At 49.4% G+C, this 20,866-nt stretch overlaps 1 protein-coding gene across 1 annotated transcript in view; it reads left to right on the plus strand.

The window, feature by feature from the left end:
* Window positions 1–20,866, plus strand: part of LARGE1 (LARGE xylosyl- and glucuronyltransferase 1) — a 587,346-nt gene that overhangs the window by 526,598 nt on the left and 39,882 nt on the right. The window contains 1 exon segment of the mRNA XM_060305895.1: window positions 13,638–13,801. Coding sequence (XP_060161878.1) covers window positions 13,638–13,801 — 164 coding nt within the window.

A 20,866-nucleotide genomic window follows, 5' to 3' on the forward strand; every position in this document is an offset into this window, starting at 1 on the left:
AGTGGCGCTGCCTCTAGCTCCAGCCCTTCTCCGTGTCACCCTCCATACCTTCCTCAGCGTCTACCCTTCTTTACCACTGGCAAGAGAGGAAGGAAAACCATTAAGCACTTGACCTCTGTCTCAGATTCTGGGAAGCCCTTAGGGGTCTCGACAAACACTGTGTTCTGGGTTTTCCTTCCGTTCTCTTTACTCACATCAGTATTTGTTGTCATCATCAATATTTGAGTGCCCATTCTGCACTCTTTCCCCAAACATTAAATATAGACTCTTCTCCTGCTCCTTTTTTTTTTCCTCCACGGAAGAGACTCAAATAAAAAGCCTTGCAGATTGACACCATCAGTTAATCTCCGTATGGGTGATTCCCGTGGTGCACTGCTCAATGCCTTACAAAGTGGAGCTCCCTTTAAAAATGCCTCACCGGCTCCTCCTACACCAGCTTCCCCTGGTGGGTCATCAGAGGGGAGAAGTCTTTGGTTGTCCCTCTCGGAATCTGTGACTGCATTTACTTGTTTAACACGCACGTGTGAGAGCCGGCCACCAGCCAGGCGCTACGCAGGGCACTGTGGTTGAAATCGGAGACTGGCCCATATGCCCTATAGAAGGTGCTTGCCATGGACCAGTGTCAGGGGTGGCAAGAGAACAGTCTGCCCGGGTGCAGGGAGGGCCATGAAGGAGAGAGCAGCCTTCTTTGAGGCTCACCTCAGCTGTCCCCCCAAACACTCCCCTTGATGCTGAGCCCACATCCACTGCCTTTCTGCTCCTCCTGCACCCCAGGCCCCCCCACCCTCCTTGGGAAGGCCTTTGTGCTTGCTTCCCAAGTCCTGGGACACCCTGACCACCCCCAGCCTCGGGTAACCCTTAATGTCACTCTCTGTGATGTCCCATATTTTCTTTTCCTCAGTGCATACCTACTATCCACAGTTATTTGATTCATGTCATTTTTTTCCTAGTTTTTTCCCCAGATATAAGAGACTCTGCCTGTACCGTTCACCTCTGGGGTGCCCTCCCCTAGAATGGAAGCAGGCACATAACAAGCACTTAATAAACGTTTATGGAATGAACTGAACAAATAAGAGGGAAGAATGAAGGACCAGACACAAAGGAAGAGCAAATGAAGAAGTAGAGAGTTCGGAGAGAACGTGCTGGTAGTTTCTGTACTGGAGCAGAGGCATGTCAGGAGAGGGGCAGAGAATGAAGCCGACCGAAGGGCCTGGGCTGTGCTTAGGAGTTTAGACTTAATCCTGTCAGTAGTGAGGAGTCACCAAAGGGCTTTAATCGTGGTCACATTAACATTTGAGAAAAATCACTCCATGTAGAGAATAGAACCGAAGGGGTGAGACTGGAGGCAGGGAGACCACTTAGAGGCCATTGCCGCATCCCAGGCCAAAAGATGGTGATGGGGCTCTGACCGGGGGCGGCGGCCGCGGGGATGGAGAGGACAGATGGGTTGTTTTGTGGGCGCTGAGAACAGGGGCGCAAGCGCAGCTGGCAACCATAAACCGAGACGGCAGGTCCCTGTGCTCTGCTTCAGTCAGATGCCTCTGGCCGGGCAGGCCCGCAGCGGCAGGGGCTGGAGCAGGCAGAGAGTCTGTAACATCGCAGCCAGGAATCGCGTCTCCGTGGGGAGTTCTACCCCTGATCCTTTGCAGCATGCTGAGTGTTATCTGCAAACAGAGCCAGCGGGAAAGGGTAAGACCTCGTATCTGGCCCAAAGCGGAAGGCTCCCAGCTTTGGGGAGGAAGTCGTTGGAACTATGACAAGCGCAGTTAGTGGTCGTCTCAAAGACGGCAAGTCAGGGACCTCTCCATTGGACTGCAGATCCCAGATGGGAAAGGGATCTGGTGGCAGGGTCTAAGTCTCAAGACGCGTTCATCCATTCAGCAGATAAGTCATTGAAATGGTCACCAGCCGCAGGGCTAGGGATCCTAGCGGGGGAGCGAGTGCAGATCGAAGCCTGACTCTCACAGTGCTTGTCTAGTGAGGGATGCAGGCAGGCACGGGGCTGTCATCCAGTGTGATAAGTGCCGGGACAGTGTGATGCTTTGAGAGCACACAAGAAGGGGAGAGCTGGTAGGTCAGGGAAGACTTCCTGGAGAAGGTGAAATTCGAAGGATGAATAAGGAGGAGTGAGAAGATACGGAGAGCGGCGGGAGCGGCACAGGCAGTGGAGACCAGAGGTGAACACGAGCATGGCATACTCGGCTTCCAGTGAAGCCAACGTGAGCACGTGGAGGGCTGCACACGTGCATTTTTGTATTATTATGTCTTCACGGAGGTGATGATGATGATAAGGGTGTGAGCTCTCTGGTCATCCCAGATCGCTCATTTAATGGACATAGGACCTCAGAGAGGTCACGTGGATGCTCTGAGCCTTGGGTTCACCATCTGATAAGTAACTGGGGACAGGGATGCCTTTGTCATAGTGTCTTATGGATAATGTATGTTAAATCACCAAAAATAGGACACCCAGAACACAATGTTCATTGAGAAGGGGGTTTATCACAAACCACAGTGCCCAACCTGTCTGATCATAGTCTGTCGTTCCACGAATGGGTTCTGAGATTTTAAGATTCTTTTTCTAGGAAGGCCTGGCAGAGAGATGAACCTACAGAGTCACTTAGAAATCTGTGTATGAAGCATGGAAGGGGCTGTCACATTTGCTCTGGATCAGACAATCCCAGGTAGATGTCTCCTCCAGCAGGAGACTCTGGGTGGGAGGAAGAGGCCATTTGGTTGGTCTTGGTGCCAGAAAGAGAGGGAGAGAGAAAAGAAAAAGGAAAAGAGGGAGGGAAGGAGCATGAATTCAGGAGGTTGGGGGAATTCAACCCTTTAGGAAGCAGAAAACCCCATTTCCCAGCCTTTGTCTGGGGTGCTTGCTCCAGAACAAGATGGTTTTGTTTGGAAGAGCTCAGGCTCCAGCTGCGGCGTAGAATGACAGTAGCTGATGGGACATTGCCACTGCTGTCCCACAGTTTGTCTGGCCATCTCTCCCTGGAACCAATAAGTTAGTCTGTGTAATGCAAGAAGCATTCACTTGGCATTAGTTACTATACTTTGAGTGAAGTCGCAGTGGAAGCTAGAATTCTGTATATTAGCATTTCTCTCCCCTTTCCTCAGCAACCCAGCTGCTCAAGCGTAGCCCAGAAACTCTGGGACGCCACAGAACACGGCTGGATAATCGTGGGTATTCTCTACCCCCTAATCCGTGCAAAAATCCTTCTACAGTGTCTCTAACAGGCTTACATCTGGTTTCCGCTGGAATCTTCCCAAAGACAGGGAGCTCACCACCTCCAGCAGCTTAGTTCACTGTTAGAAACCTCCAGATGCTAACCCCCTCTTCCTCGTGTTGAGTTGAAAATCCCCCCTTCTGGAAAGAATCCATGAATCTGAGTCCTGTGCAGGAAAAAATAAGGACACCCTCTGTGGTCCCCAACAGCTGGGCAGATAGTGTAACTCCGTACAGCGTGTTATCCAGAAACATGTAACTCTCCCCAAGCACTGTATCTATAGAAGCCTGCTTTATCATCAAGAGTGCGTTGCTCCACCTCAGGGCGTGTTCCAGATAAGAGAAACTCACCTTTCTAAATGCAAAACCATTAACATATATGTTATTATAGATGTTTTCCAATTTGGATGGGAATCTTACTCAAGTACATGCCCTTCCTTAGTAACCAAAGTATACCAAACTCAATGTACAATTTTCAGTGACTAAGGTTGCACTGAGTAGGCTGAGGGGGCGGGAATTGGCCAGAGGAGGGAAGATGCTGTTTATCCTGGCAGGAAATGGCCTCAGACTGTTTGCTGCTTATCCTGCAGATGCCTTTCTGACAGCTGTCACTTTCACTTCATCAGCTTCAGAACAACCCTTTCTGGGCTCAACCCCCTGTTCATCCTTCCCGTGGCAGCCAAAAAAAGGAAAACCAGTGGTATTGAAGTCAGGAAGTCCAGTGGTAAAAGAATTATCCACTGTCATGTTAGAAGTTAAACTATGAAACATAGCAAACACCTAAAAAGTGGAAAAAAGCAAAAAGACTGGATACCAATGAGTTTTCACATTTATATGTAATTATAAGTCAATAGACAAGTGTCTGCAGACTTGGAGTTCCCTTATCCGATGCCCACAGCAGACATCACTCGTTGATGACCCCAGTTGTCCATCTGGGCTCAGCCCCAACCCCAGTATCCTCACCAAGACAGTACTCCAGAGAACCAGTAACAATCCCCAAGCAATAACACGGGAGATGCGGGCATCCGTGCACTAGGCCTTCATCATTCTGTTCTCTCCTGCATGAGGAGAGCTGTCTGTGCTGCTCCAAGACCTTTCTCTGCTTCTTCTAGCCTTTGACAATTGGAGATTTCCTGCAGGGAAAGCAAAAGGGAAATGCAGCTTTAATCTTCACCACAATCAAGGGAAGGAGACGTTACGAGGGACTTTTCACAGATTAAGGAAACCAAAGCTCAGAAGAGATGAGTTACGTGCTCAAAATCAAGCAACTCCTACGTGATGGGGCCGTGATTGGAAACAGGGTCGCCCTAGCTTTGAAGTCATAGACTGACCGAGGCCATGCTCCTCAAGTGGATGTAGATCCCTATTTAAAATTAACATAAGAGGAACTACAGGTCGTTCAGCGATTCTCCTAGCTGCTTTTACTTTATATCACTGTTCTTACGAACAGTATTCTTTTACGAACCCTGCAAGGTAGTTATTATTATCTTTATTTTTTAGAGGAGAAAACGGAGGCTCAGCAATGTGAAATCAGAGGACAGGTTGGTGGCAGCTCTGGAACTGGTATCAGGCTTGCTGAGTAGTCTTTTTATAACTGCTGAAAACACTCCATGATCTGAAGTTGTAATACTTAACCCCAATCCCAGCACCCCCATCTCCCAGAGCTCGTGCCTTTATTTTTCTCCTTAGCACTTATCACCCATCGATGTATTATATTCTGGACTTATTTATTTTGTTGGTTCTGTCTCTCCAACTAGAATGTAAGCTCTGGGACTGCAGGGATGTCTGTCTGTTTCATTCATCAGTTCATCTTTATGCCTATGAAAGATTGCCTGGTATGTGCTCGATAAATTTTGTAGAACCAATGAACATATTACAAGTCTTTGTCTTGAAGTATTTGTGGTACTCTGGAAAGAGCCCTGTATTTAAAATCAGAAAACCAGGCCCCAGGACTAGATCTATGCCTTCAAGTATAACTCTTGCCTTTCCTGAGCCTCAGTTTTCCCACCTGTAAAATGGTCAGTAAACAAACCCAGCCCAGGCTGGTATGTGCGTTGAAGGGCTTAAGGTATGCGAAGGGCTACAGGCCACAGGCGGTCTCCTTACGAGTATTGGCCAGAAAGCTTATCCTGGATGCCTTCCCATCCAGCTGCTCTCAGCCCCCTGCCTCACCTCTGAAATGAGGGCTTCCACATTCAACCCCCTCGTGCTACAAGGGTGATGGGCCACCTATGGGGTCACATCCCCTGATGCTAAATAAGCTCACTAAGAAGAAAAGACAACGGCCTCACAGTGGCTCCGTGAGATGTTAAAAATAAGACACATGTAAACAGAAGCTACCAGGGAACAGATGGCTCTGTGGAAACAGCTGTATCCCAGAGAAACCCCAGAGAAACCCCAGAATGCGTTATTGTTTCACGTGCGAGCCGCATGTCACCAGCCCTTTAATCACACAGTGGGCAGCAGAGCCCAGGGTGGATGGCGTCCAGAGCCCTACAACAGGCTGCCCGAGGCCAGCCTCCAGTGACTTTCCATGGCGTGTTAAGTTCCAGAGCCTGAAGCGTCACAGTGTTTGCCTGGGTGGCCAGGAGAGGGGATAAAGGTGGGAGTCATGGTCCAGATACTCAGAGGGTGTGTCTGGGCCACAGGAATACATCCTTCCTTCGCACACCTAGGCTCTGGTTGGCACCTATCCAAACCCGCCAGGTGCTCGACTCTCCTCTGCCTTTGTCAGTCACAGCCCCCGCCCTCTTCTCCTTTTGGCTGAATCTTCCTCCCCTAACTGGCTCCTTGTGCGGTAGGTAAGAGGACAGCTCTGGAGCGAGACTGCCTTGCGTAAGATGTTAGGAACACTCCCTTTGGGATTTCAGGCCACTCAACTCTCTGTGCCTCAGTTTTCTCACCTGTAAATGCGAATCAGGTAGGACTATTCCTACCTGGTAGGCTTGATGAGGATTAAGTAAGGTAAGGCAGGTCAGGAGCTTAGGTCAGTGTAGCACCTAGCACATCCCCCTGACCTTGAGTTTTGTTTTTTGTTTTGCGTTACGCGGACCTCTCACTGTTGTGGCCTCTCGCGCTGCGGAGCACAGTCTCCGGACGCGCAGGCTCAGCGGCCATGGCTCACGGGCGCAGCCGCTCCGCGGCATGTGGGATCTTCCCGGACCGGGGCACGAACCCGTGTCCCCTGCATCGGCAGGCGGACTCTCAACCACTGCGCCACCAGGGAAGCCCCAACCTTGAGTTTTGTTTGCGTTATGAATACACAGTTTTACAATTGCTGACTTCTTTGTTTTCCCCACCCAGACTGTATAAACAATTTAAGTGCAGAAATGGGTTCATTCCCCATTCCTAGCACAGGGCTTGGCATAGAATGAGGGACTGTTAATTGTGTTCAATGTACGCATTAATACTGATAGCCGGGAGGGAGCAGACCATGCCTTTTTCTTATTTTCTCAGAGCCTCAGTCAGTGCTCAGCAGACCCTCTCTGAACCGTCACTGAATGGTCCTAAGGTCCGTGCTTCTCCCCTCCCACGAAAGAATGAAGGTGGCCCATGGTTTGGTTTCCTTGGAAAACAGTGGTTTGGGTTCCTGGAATTTTGTTGATTAATATGCACAGCAGGCAACCAGCGAGCTAGTAATTTTTCTCTTCCTGTCCACGTGGTTTAATAAAACTTAACCACTTCATGGAAACCCCAGGGAAGAGCCCTGAGTTAGGTTCCAGGAGACGTGACTTAGAGCCCCAGCTTTTCTGTGCACATCCCTGGTGCTCCAGTTTCCTCATCCATCAACTGGGGGCAAGTGGGCGGCCCTGCCAGTCTCATGTAGACACTGGGAGGAACGGATGAAGAAATGGATATCCAGGCCACTGAAAGTGAAAGCTGAAAGTGTAAAGCAACCCTCCTGAGTGTTATCTTATCCATCAGATGTTTCTGCCTGTTGTCCTAAAGCATCCAAAGGACAGGTGTCAAAAGAAGAAGGGGTGGCCTCAGAGACTCCTGACTTGGTCCGTCGTGCTGTCATCATCACTTAGTGGCTGGAAGAGGTCAAGTAGGTGTGTTAGTTAAGGTAACACAAGCAGCCATAAAATGGACTCGGCAGACTGGAAGTTTATGACTCACACGAAGTTCAAGCAGGTGTTCCTGATTGGCAGGCAGCTCTTCTCCAGGTTCGGAGCCCAGACTCCTTCCATCTTGTGCCTCTGCCCTCCACAGAGCATCCTCTACTGGGGGCTCTCGCTCTGGCTGACACAGAGAAGACTGTGCGTGAGACAGTCTTAAAAGTGGTACCTGTAGTGGCCAGAATCTGCCCACATTCCACTGACGCGGACTTGGCTACATGGTTCCCCTCACCGCAGGAAGGTTGGAAACTCAGCCCGAGAGCAGAAGATCTCTGCCACCGAGGGAAGCACGTGATTCAGTCCTCTGCAGTCACAGAACCGTCTGGCATTAGACTAGAAAGATCCCCAGAGACTGCTGAACACGGCATCCTAGTGACTTTATTATGTACAAGAACTTGGAGGAAAGACACCTGGATGTGAATCTCGGCTACTCTGTTCATTCACTGTGTGACCTTGAACAAGTGGCTAAGGCTTTCTTTATAGACCTGGACTGCTGGTGGTCTCTAAGCCACGGTGACCATGAGTGTTAATGAGAAAGTGCCCACAGGGCTCTCAGCCCTTACCTGGCCTAGTGAGGACGTGATCCTTGAAGCCAGAACTCTTTGTCTTGCTGTTGGGAGAAATGACTTGCTCAAGGTCACGTGGAAAATGAGGGTCAGAGGAATCAGGCCTCAGTGTCCACTTATCCCTATAATCTCTCCATGTCGTTTTTCCTGACTTCGAGCAGAGAAGTCCATCAGGCCGGAGCCCAGGGACACACTTCCCACCCATCTGAGTCCTCAGGCAGGACCAGCCATCATCTCTGGCAGCTCAGAGGTCAATCTAGGCCACTGCCCTTCAGGATGGGAAGAAATAAATGCCAACTGCTTAAAGGTCATTTGCCCTTAAGTCCAGATCTCCCTGTGCCTCAGCTGGCTGCCCAAGGAAGCAACTGAGCAAATGCATTTTATCTCAGGAGGAATCTGTATTTTGTTTCTGTGACTTGCTTGTCAGGGGCCCCTGCTCCCCACGTGGCTGGAGTGGGCAGTGGCGGTAGCATTCAGACCCTGTTAACCCAAGTCACCCCAGCCCTGCCTTCCAGCTCAGCATCTCCCTGGAGAGATTACCTGGGTGAAAAAGAGGCAGGTTTCAAGCTGCTCTAGTCTCCTCCTTGGGATAACATCAGCCACGCAGTCAGCAATGATGAGCAGTCCTAGATTAGAATTTGAAAAGGTACATAATGCCATCATAATAACATCGCTGAGGTGTGTGTAGAACTCTACAGTTTACAAAGCACTTGTACATGCATTAGCTCATTTGAGAAAATTGCAGGGAATTACTTAAGTACAGAAAAGTATAAAGAAGCCAATAAAATTCATCTGTGAATCCACCACTCAGAGAAAATCTTTGTTAACATTGTAACGTGTTCCCTTTGGTCTGTTTCTGTGTGGGGTTGGTTGGTTTGTCTTTTTGCTGTATTGGAATCTTACCGCATGTGCATTTTTATGGCCTGCTTTGTTCACACAGCGTTGTGTCTTCCACCAGCTCATTTGATCCTCACATCCATCCGCCAGGAGAAAAGTGATTGTGTTGTGAGATGTCCCTGGTGTGAGGTCCAAAGACTGGATTCACAATCCAGACTGCTGCTCTCTAGCTGTAACTGGAAGATTATGGACACCTTCTGAGCCTCAGTTTCCTCTCTCATAAAACGGAGCTCTGTGCTGAAGGATTAAATTAGTAAAGCAATGCACCTGATTTAGCACTACACCTGGCACACAGTAGGTGCTCAGTCCATATTAGAGCAGAGGTGCAGAGCACCAGGTTGATAATCAATATAATATTAAAGCTCAAGGAAGACATCTATTTGGTCCAGAGTCCAAGAGACTCTGACGTTTTATGTCTGACCTCATACCTGCTGTGCTTTCCACAGTACCCAGTGCGGTTGGTAAATGGCAGTGTTACCTAGGTCCTATCCGTTGAGCACTGTGGTGGCCACAGGTGACCTGGGGATGTGGCTGCCATTGAACCACGTTGGTACCATGAAGTTCATAGATGGAGGCGCCTTATCCCCCGGGACTGCTGGTAGACCCTCCCAGCTAGGGCAGCCATACTTTGGTAGCTCTAGGAGCATTTTCATTGGTCACTGTTCCCTTTCTTAACATGCTGTGGCTCTGAATGTATCCAACAGAGTCTTGCTGGGCACTCAAGATGCACTAGGTGTTCTGGGTTCAGGGGATTCAGAGATGGATGGGATACAGTTCCTGCCTTTAGGAGCCCACGCTATGGGCGCTTTCCAGAAAATGGCTCTTGGAGCTATTTACCTTGGAATGTCATTTTCCCCAACTCAAGGGTACTGCCAGTGTAAGGCTAAGGGGGAAGAGAGAACCCCGTAACACATGCATTTCTCATGTTCTGGTCACTAATTTCCTTCCTCATGTGATGAGGATAAACTTTTTCGAAACCTCATCAAAGAAAGACCCTTTGCTCCACACGCAGGTGTCTGGCCGTGCTCACACACAGACATGCATACACATCCTCACAGGCTCCCTCTCTCTCTTCACTGGACTGGAAGCCATGCACTCTTATCAGCATATTAAAAATACAACACAAAACAAATACCCACCAAACAGCCCTGATTTTGCAAAGAACTTGACAGACATTTATTCTCTAAGGGGCAGTAATTACTTGTTTTCTTCAGCAGGGTGGGTGAGAAAGGGAAGGTGGGTGTTGGTTGGTTCCGTTTCCTCCTGGCAGACAACACTGCAACTTCCAGGCATATTTGAGTTCAAGGAGAAAGACATTGGGACTCTCTCTGACACTCATGAAACAGAAGGTGACCCAGCTTCATCCAGCCCCCCTTCCCCTGCCCTCCAGACCCTTGCCATGCCATCTCCTTCAGGTGACGTTTCAGCACACGTCCACCTAGGTGTCTCCGGGAGCCCAGGAATCTCCCTTTCCTAATTGTGATCACAACCACGATAATAGATGACATTGTTGAGTCCCTCCAAACACTGTGCTCTTCATATGCAGCATCTCCTGGAATCCTCCTGCCATCCCCTGAGGTAGCTACTGTTATTATCTCCATTTTACAGGTGAGGAAATTGAGGCTCAGAAGGGTTAAATGATTCACGCACTCTCCCCAGATTTCACGGACAGGATTGGGATCGAAGCAGTAACCTCAGCCCCTGTCCTGTGTCTGTTTCTTGACCTGAGGCTAAACAAGTATCTTTTCTGGAGAGGCAGCTTGGTGGTCCAGGGACAGAGACCCAAGTTCGACCTCCCTGGGTGATCTCAAGATCTCCAAACAGTTTCCTCCACTGTCAAGTGAGGGTTTGACACATGCCTTACTGGATGGCTCTAAGGACAAGAAGTCAAGCACACCTAGCACCTTGCACGGAGCCCAGCACATGCTTGTTTGCTGGACACAACCTTTTCAGCCGTCACAGACCCTCAAACTGCAAATATAGGAGCCAATGATGGGCGGTAGAATGACAAGCTTCTATGCATAACGTTAGAGAATACAAAAGGGCAATGACACGGACGACCTTAACCTCAGTGACCGCAGCCTTCTTGTGTGCAGCAGGTATTTCTCACGCACACAGCACACGCGTATTGAGCACCTGTCCTGCGGCGGGCACGGTGCTGGGGACAATGGTGAAGTGTCACAGTCTCGCCAGGGAAGTTGCTCTTAAACAATTTCAGTTCAAACTAGCAAGTGCTTTGGTGGAATTACAGGTTCAGTGCTCTTAGAGCACAGAGAAGAAACGGAGTAGCCCTACCTGGCAGGGCCCATAAAGGTTTCACAGAGAAGGTACCATTAAAGCTGAATCTTGAAGGTCAATAGAAAGTCCACAGGTGGGGAAGAGTGGGTGAGGTGAGGGAGAGTGTGGCAGAGAGGGAAGATGGGCCAAGTCACGGAGGCGTGGGAGGGAATGCAGGTTTGGGGAGCAGAGGGAAGACCGTTGGTGTAAGGCAGAGTATGTGGGGATTGATGGGTCAGAGGGAGAGTATACAATTGTCAGTGAGGATCTGGGTTTAGTCCTGCAGGCCAGAAGGCGTCACCTGGCTCCTAGGATCTTAGGTGGAATGAGAGTTCCAGCTCCTAGCCTTATATCAAGTAGTTACCCTGCTGGCATAGAGGGAATCTTCAAATAGGCAAGGACATTGAATTGGACTCGAAAAGCTGAAGGGTATCCCTGATCTCATCCTTCTTAAAGGTTAAAAATGTCAAAGGTAGCTGAAAACGTCTCATAGATCACTTTGATCACAGCCAGTTCCCCGAGTGGCCTTTGGGAACATATGGGTGCATTTGGAGTTGTACACAGCCGTCTGGAGAATCCTGCGAACATTTATTGGGTTGGGGCCCTGGAAACCAACCGCCCCGTGGTATGTGGGACAGACTCACCCAGTGAAAAGGTGCCCCACACAAAATGCCAACGACACCGCCTGTTATCTAGTGGTCCAAACCCCTAAAACCTCAGTGGCGTGCAGTGAGAAGTGTTTATGGATGCAGCTCTACTGACCTCGGCCAGCCTTGCTCACGTGATAGGCAACTGGGGAGACTCCACTCTGCTCCAGCTGTCTCTCTTCCCCCAGCAGGCTAGCCAGGCATTTTCCCAAGAAAGCATGCACTTCCTCTCGAGCCCTAGCCTCAGGATTGGGGCTTTCCCCTCCATTCTGTCTGCCAAAGCAAGTCACAGGTCCGGCCCAGATTCAAGGATTAAAGAAATCGGCTTTGCCTCTGTAGTGGGCAGCACCAAAGGTCGCATGACAAAGGGGAAGGATATGGGGGAGGGGACAGTGAAGAAACTGGAGCATTTAATGCAGTCAGCTGTCAGCACACATCTTGAGAAATAATATCAGAGCTTAACCTGTCAAGGCAGTGGTCTTTTTTTTTTAATTTATTAAAAAAATATATATTAAAGAAAAAAGTCTTTTTTCAGAAATACAGACACAAAAATTACAAGATCAGCATGGTCTTAATATAAAGCAAACTAAAATTTACCATGATTTTGAACTACTGGTAGAGAATAAAGAAGGAAAATCCATTTGACCTTAACAGTAAAATCATGGGAACTGGAGACAAAAGAATAATCATAGCGTATCACCTAGTTCAAAGCAGTGGTCTTAACTGATAGGTCATAAAGGAGTGAGTGAATATATTTTCTTGTTGGTTTAGAGATTTTATAGATCTTCTTTTTGGAAAAATGTTCTGTTGCATTCAGCTCTTAACTCTAGTCATGTGAAGTTTAATCTATATTCAACTATATGTCATCATGTGATGGACAAGGTTCATGTAACAGAAGAAATATTGGAAGCAACCATGTGACCTTTGGCAAATTATTATTTTCTTTAAATACGTTTTATTGAAATACAATTTGCCTATGATAAATCCACCCGTTCTGAGCGTACATGTATTTTCACAAATGTGTACACCCAGGTAACCATCACTCTGAGCATGACGTAAGACATTCCCATCACCCGAAAAAGTCCTCTCCTCCCTGTTCCCGGCCCATTCATTCTGCTACCGCACGTCCACTGATTGAATTTCCGTAACTGTCGAAGTTCTTTTACTTGTTCGTTACAATTTTTCACCTATAAGGCAAGCACAGTCAGTCCCACCTGCCTGGGAGGGATATTGTATATCGGCAGATCTGGAAACCTGTATATCTGCACCTGCTTATGTGAAGTGCTAAGTTCCTAGTTCCCTGTTAGCAGGACAGCTCACTCTTTCGCTAGTTGGGTAGGAAGGAGAGTAGGAGAGGTAAGTAAAGAACAATTACAAGCAGATTAATAAAGTAAAAGATGTCAGAGCCTTAGAAGAGAGGGAGAAGAAGAGTGGGTACTGAGACTGATTGAACTTGGATGAAATGAAAAGAAAAGATGTTTTGTTTCGTTTCTGGGTTTGCGTTTTCTGTCCAATCACACACAGGTACTGCTCCGTTTGGTTCCCGTTACTCTGTTCACGGACGACAGTTCCCCCGTTATTTGCAATTGTTGTGCTGGGTCACGAAGGAAAACGTTTTTTGTTTTGTATAAGGACTTCGTGGTTGCTTATGCATTTGTCAGTGCCACCACCGTCACTGTTGGCTCAGAGCGTCTCATTCCTCAGAGGGTGAGGCAGCTGCCCTTTATCATCACCTCTTTGAAATCAGATTAAATTGCAGAGGAAAATGAAAACAGGATCCTGTCCTTCTCGGATTGGCCCATCAGTAAGGTCCGATGGGTAACAAACTCAGGGGAGGACAGGGCACAACAGGCAGGCCCCTCGGGGATTTTCTTCACGTTTCCAAGCCCTCTTGCCTACCTTTCAGCTCCAGAAGCAGCTCTCTGAGCTGGATGAGGACGACTTGTGTTATGAGTTCCGGCGAGAGCGTTTCACCGTCCACCGAACCCACCTGTACTTCTTGCACTACGAGTATGAGCCCACTTCAGACAACACGGACGTCACCCTGGTTGCTCAGCTCTCCATGGACAGGTAAGCAGACGGGCCCTCACCCTCCACACAGTCCCCTTGCCGCTGCCCTTCACCCAGTCGAATGGAGAAGGGAGAGGTGGCCTCACAGGCTTAGAACATTGAAGCCTGATAAGATAGGGCTTATGTCTCATCCCCTCTCCAGCACTGAGAACCAAGGGCTCCTGTCTCCTGATGGTGCTGGTTGTTTGTGAGGGTGAAGAATTGATTCTAAAAAAATAGAGCTCTACTCACATTACCTCAAGGAAAGGGGGGGTGTATTATAGGGAATCACATGGACTGGACCCACAGTTGCTGCTGGAAAGCAGTTCTGTTTGTTTTCCTTATATACGTGTTGATGCAAGCATCATTCCTGGAGGCTTTATCAGGAAGTACTGACGTGATCCCTGCCCTCATGTGGCGTATGGTCTGTTGCACTGATTCTCAACCTTGACCGGGGACAAATTGAATCACCTGAGTAACTTTTAAAACAAATTCATGGTCAGGTTCCATTGCAAACCAGTTAAGTAAGAATCTTTGTGGGGTGGAGACCTTGACTTGTTTTGAGTTTGCCATGTGCAGCCAGCATTGAGAAAATGGGACTAGCGGTATAAAAACAGTAAATAATTAAGTCGAATGATTATAATTGTGGTAAGTGCTTTGAAGGATGAAACACATATTATCGATGTCAAGGGAGAGACCTTTTTTCGGTGGCATGGTCAGGAGAGGTCTTTCTAAGGAGAGGACATTTCTGCAGAGACTTGAGGATGAGAAAAGGAGTTAGGTAGGTGAGTTGCTGAGAAAAGTTTTCCAGGCAGACAAAAGAGCAAGTGCAAAGGCCCTGCAGTAGGAAGGGCCTTGTGTATTCAGACACCTGATAGAAGACCAGTGTGACTGAAGCATCACTTGAGAGGGGGCTTGAGGGGAAAGTTGCATGAGGTTAAGTTTATAAACATTAGAAACTCATGAAATATTTGGATTTTACTCTAAACGTGGTTGAGAACCTATTGTAGAAATTTCACAGAGTTTTATGCTGTAATTTATATTTTTGAAAACATCTCTCTGGCTGCCAGGAGGTGAATGGATTCAAAGCCTTTCAGGGCTCTGCAGTGTTTCTGTACCTGGCCGTCCTATGTGCCTTGCGCGCACCTCGGCTAACCAGCTTCCTCTTTGATTTACTGATGTCCACAGTGGCTGCCCTTGCCCTAGTTCCCTTCATGTCATTCCCCCTCGACTCCCACAGTTAGGAAGGGAGTTTGATGGTCTCCTTCTGTCTTTGAGCCACTTTGGAGATGCCTGTCCAGCCTGTGGATGAGATTCCGTGGGGTCGTGTTAGGATTAAATGAGTTAACGCCTGTAAAGTGCTGAGGACAGGACGTGGCACACTTAGTAAGTGTTCAATAAATGTCACTTGTGATTAGTCACGAGTGATTGAAGAATGAGTGAACAAACACAGGAACAGCACTGGGACACGAAAAGGCTCACGGACAGGAAGCGGTCTGGGAGTTCGGGAGAGTGAGGGCGACCTTGCCTCCGGAGGCAGCCGGGAATGATGCGTGCTGAGAGCGGCTGTGGAAGCAGGTTCCTTTTTGCTCTGTGAGTCCCTCTGCTTATTAGCAAATGACGGCTCACAGAATTAAATGGCTTCATGGCTAGTGGTTTCCTGGAGATGCACAGCCTCCGGGACACCTGACAGAAACTCAGAGAATTTGCTGACCGTAACAGGTAACAAAGACCAAACGGGATAAGGAGGACAAGCACAGAGCTTCTGGCTCCAGCTGGGTCCTTGCCCTGCTGTGTCATCTCAGGAGAGGTCTTTCCTTCCCGTGGCCTCACTTTTCTCAAGATACTACGTAAGCATCTATTAGAATCACGTGCCAGCCTCTTGTGGGGCTGGGGCTACGTAACCCTGTTCCTGCCTTCAAGGAATATGTAGTGTATTCAGAGTTCAGACCATGTATTCGTTTTCTATTGTGCAGTAAATCACCACGGACTTGGCAGCTTTAGAAACACATTTTTTTTTTTTTTACTTTGACAGTGTCTGGGTCAGGAGTCTGGATGTGTTAGCAGGTTCTCTGCTTGCGGTCCGAGGCCTGAAATCCAGGTGTTGGCTGGGCTGCAGTCTCGTCTCAGAGTCAGAGTGCATGTCTAAGCTCATTCAGGCTTTGGCAGGATTCAGCTCCAGGACCGAGGTCCCCGTTTCCTTGCTGGCTGTTAGGTGGGGTCCTTCTGAGCTCCTGGGGGCCACCCTCAGGTCTTAGCCGTGTGGCCCTCTGAGCATAGCAGCTTACTTCTTCAAAGCCAGCAGGAGAATCTCTCCAGTCTGTTAGTCACAGGAGTAATATCCCATCGTATTACCAGGTTCCGCTCGCACTCAAGGGAGGGGTGCTACAGGGTGATACACCAGGGCAGGGGCAGGAGTCTTGGGGCCAGCTTAGAAGTCTGGCGGGCACAGGCAGGGAACAGGTTCTGACCACAGAGGGATGCTCCAGGAGGAGCCCGCCTCCTGGCTGGGGCAGAGAAAGGAAGAGAGCGCATGTCCCCGAGGGAGGCTGAGTGGACTGACAGTAGAAGGCTCGTAGGGAGAGGAGCCCCCTGCCAGCCCCCAGGTAGAGCGTGCAGCATATCCACAGGATGGAGAGGATGCCAGGCCCTCTGGGGCACACACGGTTAGAGCTTAGGTGCTTGTGCTCAGGGTGAGGGTGAGGAGAGCAAAAGATCTCGGCCAGGTAGGCAGGGCTTGGGGAAACCGGGAGAGGTGGGCGGCCATTCCAGCTCAAACCTGCCAGGCTCCCAGTGAGGCTCCATGAGGGACTGGCCTAGACCAGTGTCCCAAGTCACCCCTCCCCTTCCTTATCAGCCTGGGCGTACACACCCTTCCCCGCCAAGCACAACAGCAAGTCACCCGCCATAACTGCCGCTCTTCATGTTTATTTTTCCTTCTCCTCTGTGCCATTTAAAATGAAAACAAAACCTAATCCTTAATATTCATGCTGCATGATGGTCTAGATGGGTCTTCTGTTCTCCAGGCGGCATAAATGTATCTCAGTCGCCTCAGACGAGGCACCTGAAGTCCAGATACTATGATCTGGCCAGGTGAGTGAGTTCCAGGTGATCCCAGGTTCCCATCAGAGCATCCTGGTTTTCCTTGGTCACGTTCACGACTGCTATTCGTACATTCAGCTTGTCACCAAGATATTCTTCATCAAGATCAGTAGCCAGTGGTCACCTGCAAACTCAGGTGAAGATGTGAGAATCTCTGGGAAAGCCCTGGGACATATTTACATTCAGTCAGTACTTGCTAGGTCTGTGTTCTCTGACCACAGCATCTGCACATGGTAGGTATTTAGGAGAGAGAACGTGATGTAGGGGGGAAAAAAAGAGAGGAAGACTTGGGTTCGAAGTCGAGTTGTACCACTTCCTAACCGTGTGAATTTGGGCAAGTTATTCAGGCTGTTTGAGCCTCACTCTACTTACCTATGAAGTGGCAGTAATATCGTCAGGTTCACAGATTGCTGTCTGGGTTTTATAAAGTAAGACGCTGCAAAGTGCCCAGTGATTAGCAAGTGGGCCACGAATGTTAGCACACGTTCCTTAATGTTTTTCACCTTTATGCTGGTTATGGCATTTGCTACCCGGAATTTACAAACAATTAGAAGACAAACATTTTTAATTATTAACAACTCAAATCCATCCTTATGTATACGCTTGTTATTAACAAAAGAATACAGACAGGACAGAGCCCCTCTTTCTGTGGCCAGCCCGAAGCATCCAGCCTGGGCTGCAGGAAACCCGGCAGGACCTCCCCTCCCAGCCGGCTTAAAAGAAAGCCCCGGCACCTCTCACATCTGCTGCAAACACTAACCTCAGACGCCTTCCCTTCAGAGCACACACATCCCCCAGCATGGCAGGCGTGCGATCCCCTGACACGCTGTGACAAGTAGTGCCATCCAGACAATACCTCAGAGAACCCAAGGAATTCCACACCCTAGCAAGAGACACTTAGCGGGACATAATCAAAAATTCTAAAGCAGCCGCACAGGTGGATGAAGGCGGCAGAAATTCCTCCTTCCACGCCGCCATCCCACATATCCAATTATGATGCTGCAGGCTGACTGGTGCCTGCTGGATTGATTTTTAATTGAAGAAACATTTCGGGTGTGTTTGTAAACCTTTGAGTCAGAAGTAGGCCCTACGTGAGTGCCACAACGAATTAGGGGAGGCAGCGTGCAGGCTCCCGTGCCCAGCTCCCTGTAGAATTCCGTTCAGAAAGAATGAACGTTGCCTGCTGCAGCTGTGGAGCTGGGAGGGCTGCTCCTCACACAGGCGCTCGCTCAGGAAGCTTCCCTCCCATCCCAGCAGCGGACGAGAATGGTTGAAAGGACAAAGCGGGCTGGCTAGGAGGCATCCTGATCGCAGCATCCCGGCCACCTGGCCGGGAGACGCTTGCTCGGTTTCCTGCTCCTTGGATGAAGTCCTTGAAGTACCAGCTACAGTTCCAGGGAATCGTGTGGCTGACGGGCCTTCTCTCTGTTTTCTGCAAGCAGGGGAAAGGGAACGTGAGCTGGGGTCCCATCCTGTAGGTCCCATCCCTCCGCCGGCAGCACAGCATCTTCTGGGAGTTTGTTAGAACACAGATGCACGGACCCCATCCCAGGCCTGCCGAACAGGAATCTCTACAGTGGGTCCCAGGGATCTGGGTTGTAATAAGCCTCCCAGGTGATCCTGAGCCAGCTGAAGCTGGGAAAGCATCGTTCTAGAGAGTGAAAGTTACTCCTTTCCCCACGCAACAGCCAGGGCGATCTTAATCTGGTCAATCATGCTTTCTCAGTGCCTTGAGAACAGTATTAGAGCTGTCCACCGTGACCTTGAAGGCCCCATATGACCCGGCACCTGCCCAGCCCCCAAAGCCTCTCCTTCTGCCCCGCACTTGCCTATGTGCCATCCACACTGGTCCTGTTTCTTCTTTCTTGAGCGTGCTAAGCTCTGTATCCCAAGGGCTCTTCCCTCTTCTTGGAAAGCTTTCCACCCAGGCTTTCTCAAGGGCAGTCCTTCTCGTTATCCGGGGCTCACACTGACCTCTCCTGCAGGCCTGCCCTCACCGTCCCTCTTTATCCTGTTTCCTGTTCTGTTGCCCCTCTGACACTCAGTTCACTCTGAACTTACCTTGGTTTCTTTCTTCTCTCCAGAAGTGCAGGAACCTTGTCTTTCTCGTTCATTCTGGGGACAATGCCTGCACATTGCACATACTCACAGGATATTTGCTGGAGGACCACGTGTTCCAAAGGGAGGAGTTGAACGTGAGGAGGAAATCACAGCTGTCATGTACGAGTGCTGCTGCACATCCAGCCCTGTGACAGACACTTGAGAGTCATGAGTAAGCAGGCTGTTCCCACAGCGGCGCTCGCAAGGTTCCGAGAGCAGCTCCGGGCAAGCCCCACCACACAAGCCCTTTTCAGCGCCCCTGCCTGTGTCATGTTGCCAATGCCCCATGGCCCAAAGCATGTCCCATGGCCAGCCCAGAATCAGTGTGGCAGAGGGTATTACCAAAAGGTGTAGATGGATAGCGGGAGAGGAATTTGTAGCCATTTTGTCGTCGACAAAGGTATTATTATCCCCTCTATGCATATGTGGAAGTGGAAGCTCAAAGAACTATTGTCACTTGCCCAGAGATACTGACACAGGTCAGAGTTCAAACCCAGTTCTGCCTGAGCCCAGAACCCACAGTTGCCCTCTGTACCCTGCAGCCTGCCTTGCCCTGTGTACCAGATTGGAGTTGTCTGCCTTGTAGGGAGTGGGTTCCCCATTCCAGCAGAGACTGAGTGGCCACCTGCCCAGGCTGTTTGGCCAACTGACATTCTAGAATTCCTTCCAACCCTGGTCTTTTAGGTTTAGAATCAGCCATCTCCCTGCCTGCTCCCTTTCACCTACACAGACTGTCTGGGGCTTCCTGTCTCAGTAGGCCTCCCTGGGGGAAGCCCTGCTGCTTTCTAGGTCTTGCAGACAATATCTCTGGCCGTTCCTGAGCCTTTGCCGTCCTCTTCCCGGCATGAAGCAATGGCGGGCTCTGTGGGGGAGGGGAGAGAGCATGGGACAGGGGGTCCTCGCGTCAGCCGTTCCTCTCGTACACGGTGTCCTCTTCAGCAGGTCGTGCTCCTCTCTGAGGCTGAGGCCTTTCATCATAACAATGTTATAATCAGACTAAAAATCTCAAAGATTCTTTCCAAACGGGTAGGAATTACCCATTTTTTGAATTAATCTTTGTCTCTTGAAACACTCTCCGTGGGCCCAGGTCCTTGCTGTGCCAGAGCCTTTGTCTTCCTACATTAAGACACCAAAGATAGACTCGGCGCAGAACTCAACAGGAACTGCACAGGGACAGACCTTAGGGAATAGGTGTGGAGAGAAACAACCAGGAGAAGGATGGAGAGACTGGGGGATCTTGGACTCCAAGAGAGACCAAGGAGAAGGAGGAAGGACTAGAGGGAAGCTGACACCAAGGTCGGAACACATTCCTGTTTGGGGAAACAGGTGATGGGAAGATATCTGGGGACCTCTTTCTCAGCCAAAAGCCAGTTCGTGTTGAGCAGTGGTCTGGATCCCTGGCACTGGGGTCAGACCTGGGTGCGAATCCAGCCCCTCCACTTTGTAGCTGTGTGACTTGAAAGAAGTCATTTCACCTCCTGGAGCTTCCTCACCTGTAAAACAGTGATTGAGAATCTCCACTATGTTTATAGCATTACTGTAAACGTTACAAATTTACATTTACATTTTGGACAACAGCCAAAATGTGTTGGCACGCTGTGAGCAACAGATACATGGTAAAGACTTATTGTATCGTGATCACACTTGATGTATCATCATCATTACGATGAACCTCGCTCAGTTTGTCTGTTTGACTGTTGTTCGGGTCCTGGCAGAGAGCTTGGTTTTAAGGGAAAAGAGAGACTGGAGCTAGTGGCAGAGAGACAGAAGCGATGGCGCCATGATTCGTTTTCACTCAGTGAGTTTCTTTGGAACATCTGGCAACATTTCCTGTAGAGTCTGCATGGATATGATGTTTGTCACACCAGCAGCCCCTTTCTCCTG

The sequence above is a fragment of the Globicephala melas genome, chromosome 10 (assembly GCF_963455315.2).
Source record: "Globicephala melas chromosome 10, mGloMel1.2, whole genome shotgun sequence".
In the NCBI taxonomy this organism is placed as follows: domain Eukaryota; kingdom Metazoa; phylum Chordata; class Mammalia; order Artiodactyla; family Delphinidae; genus Globicephala; species Globicephala melas.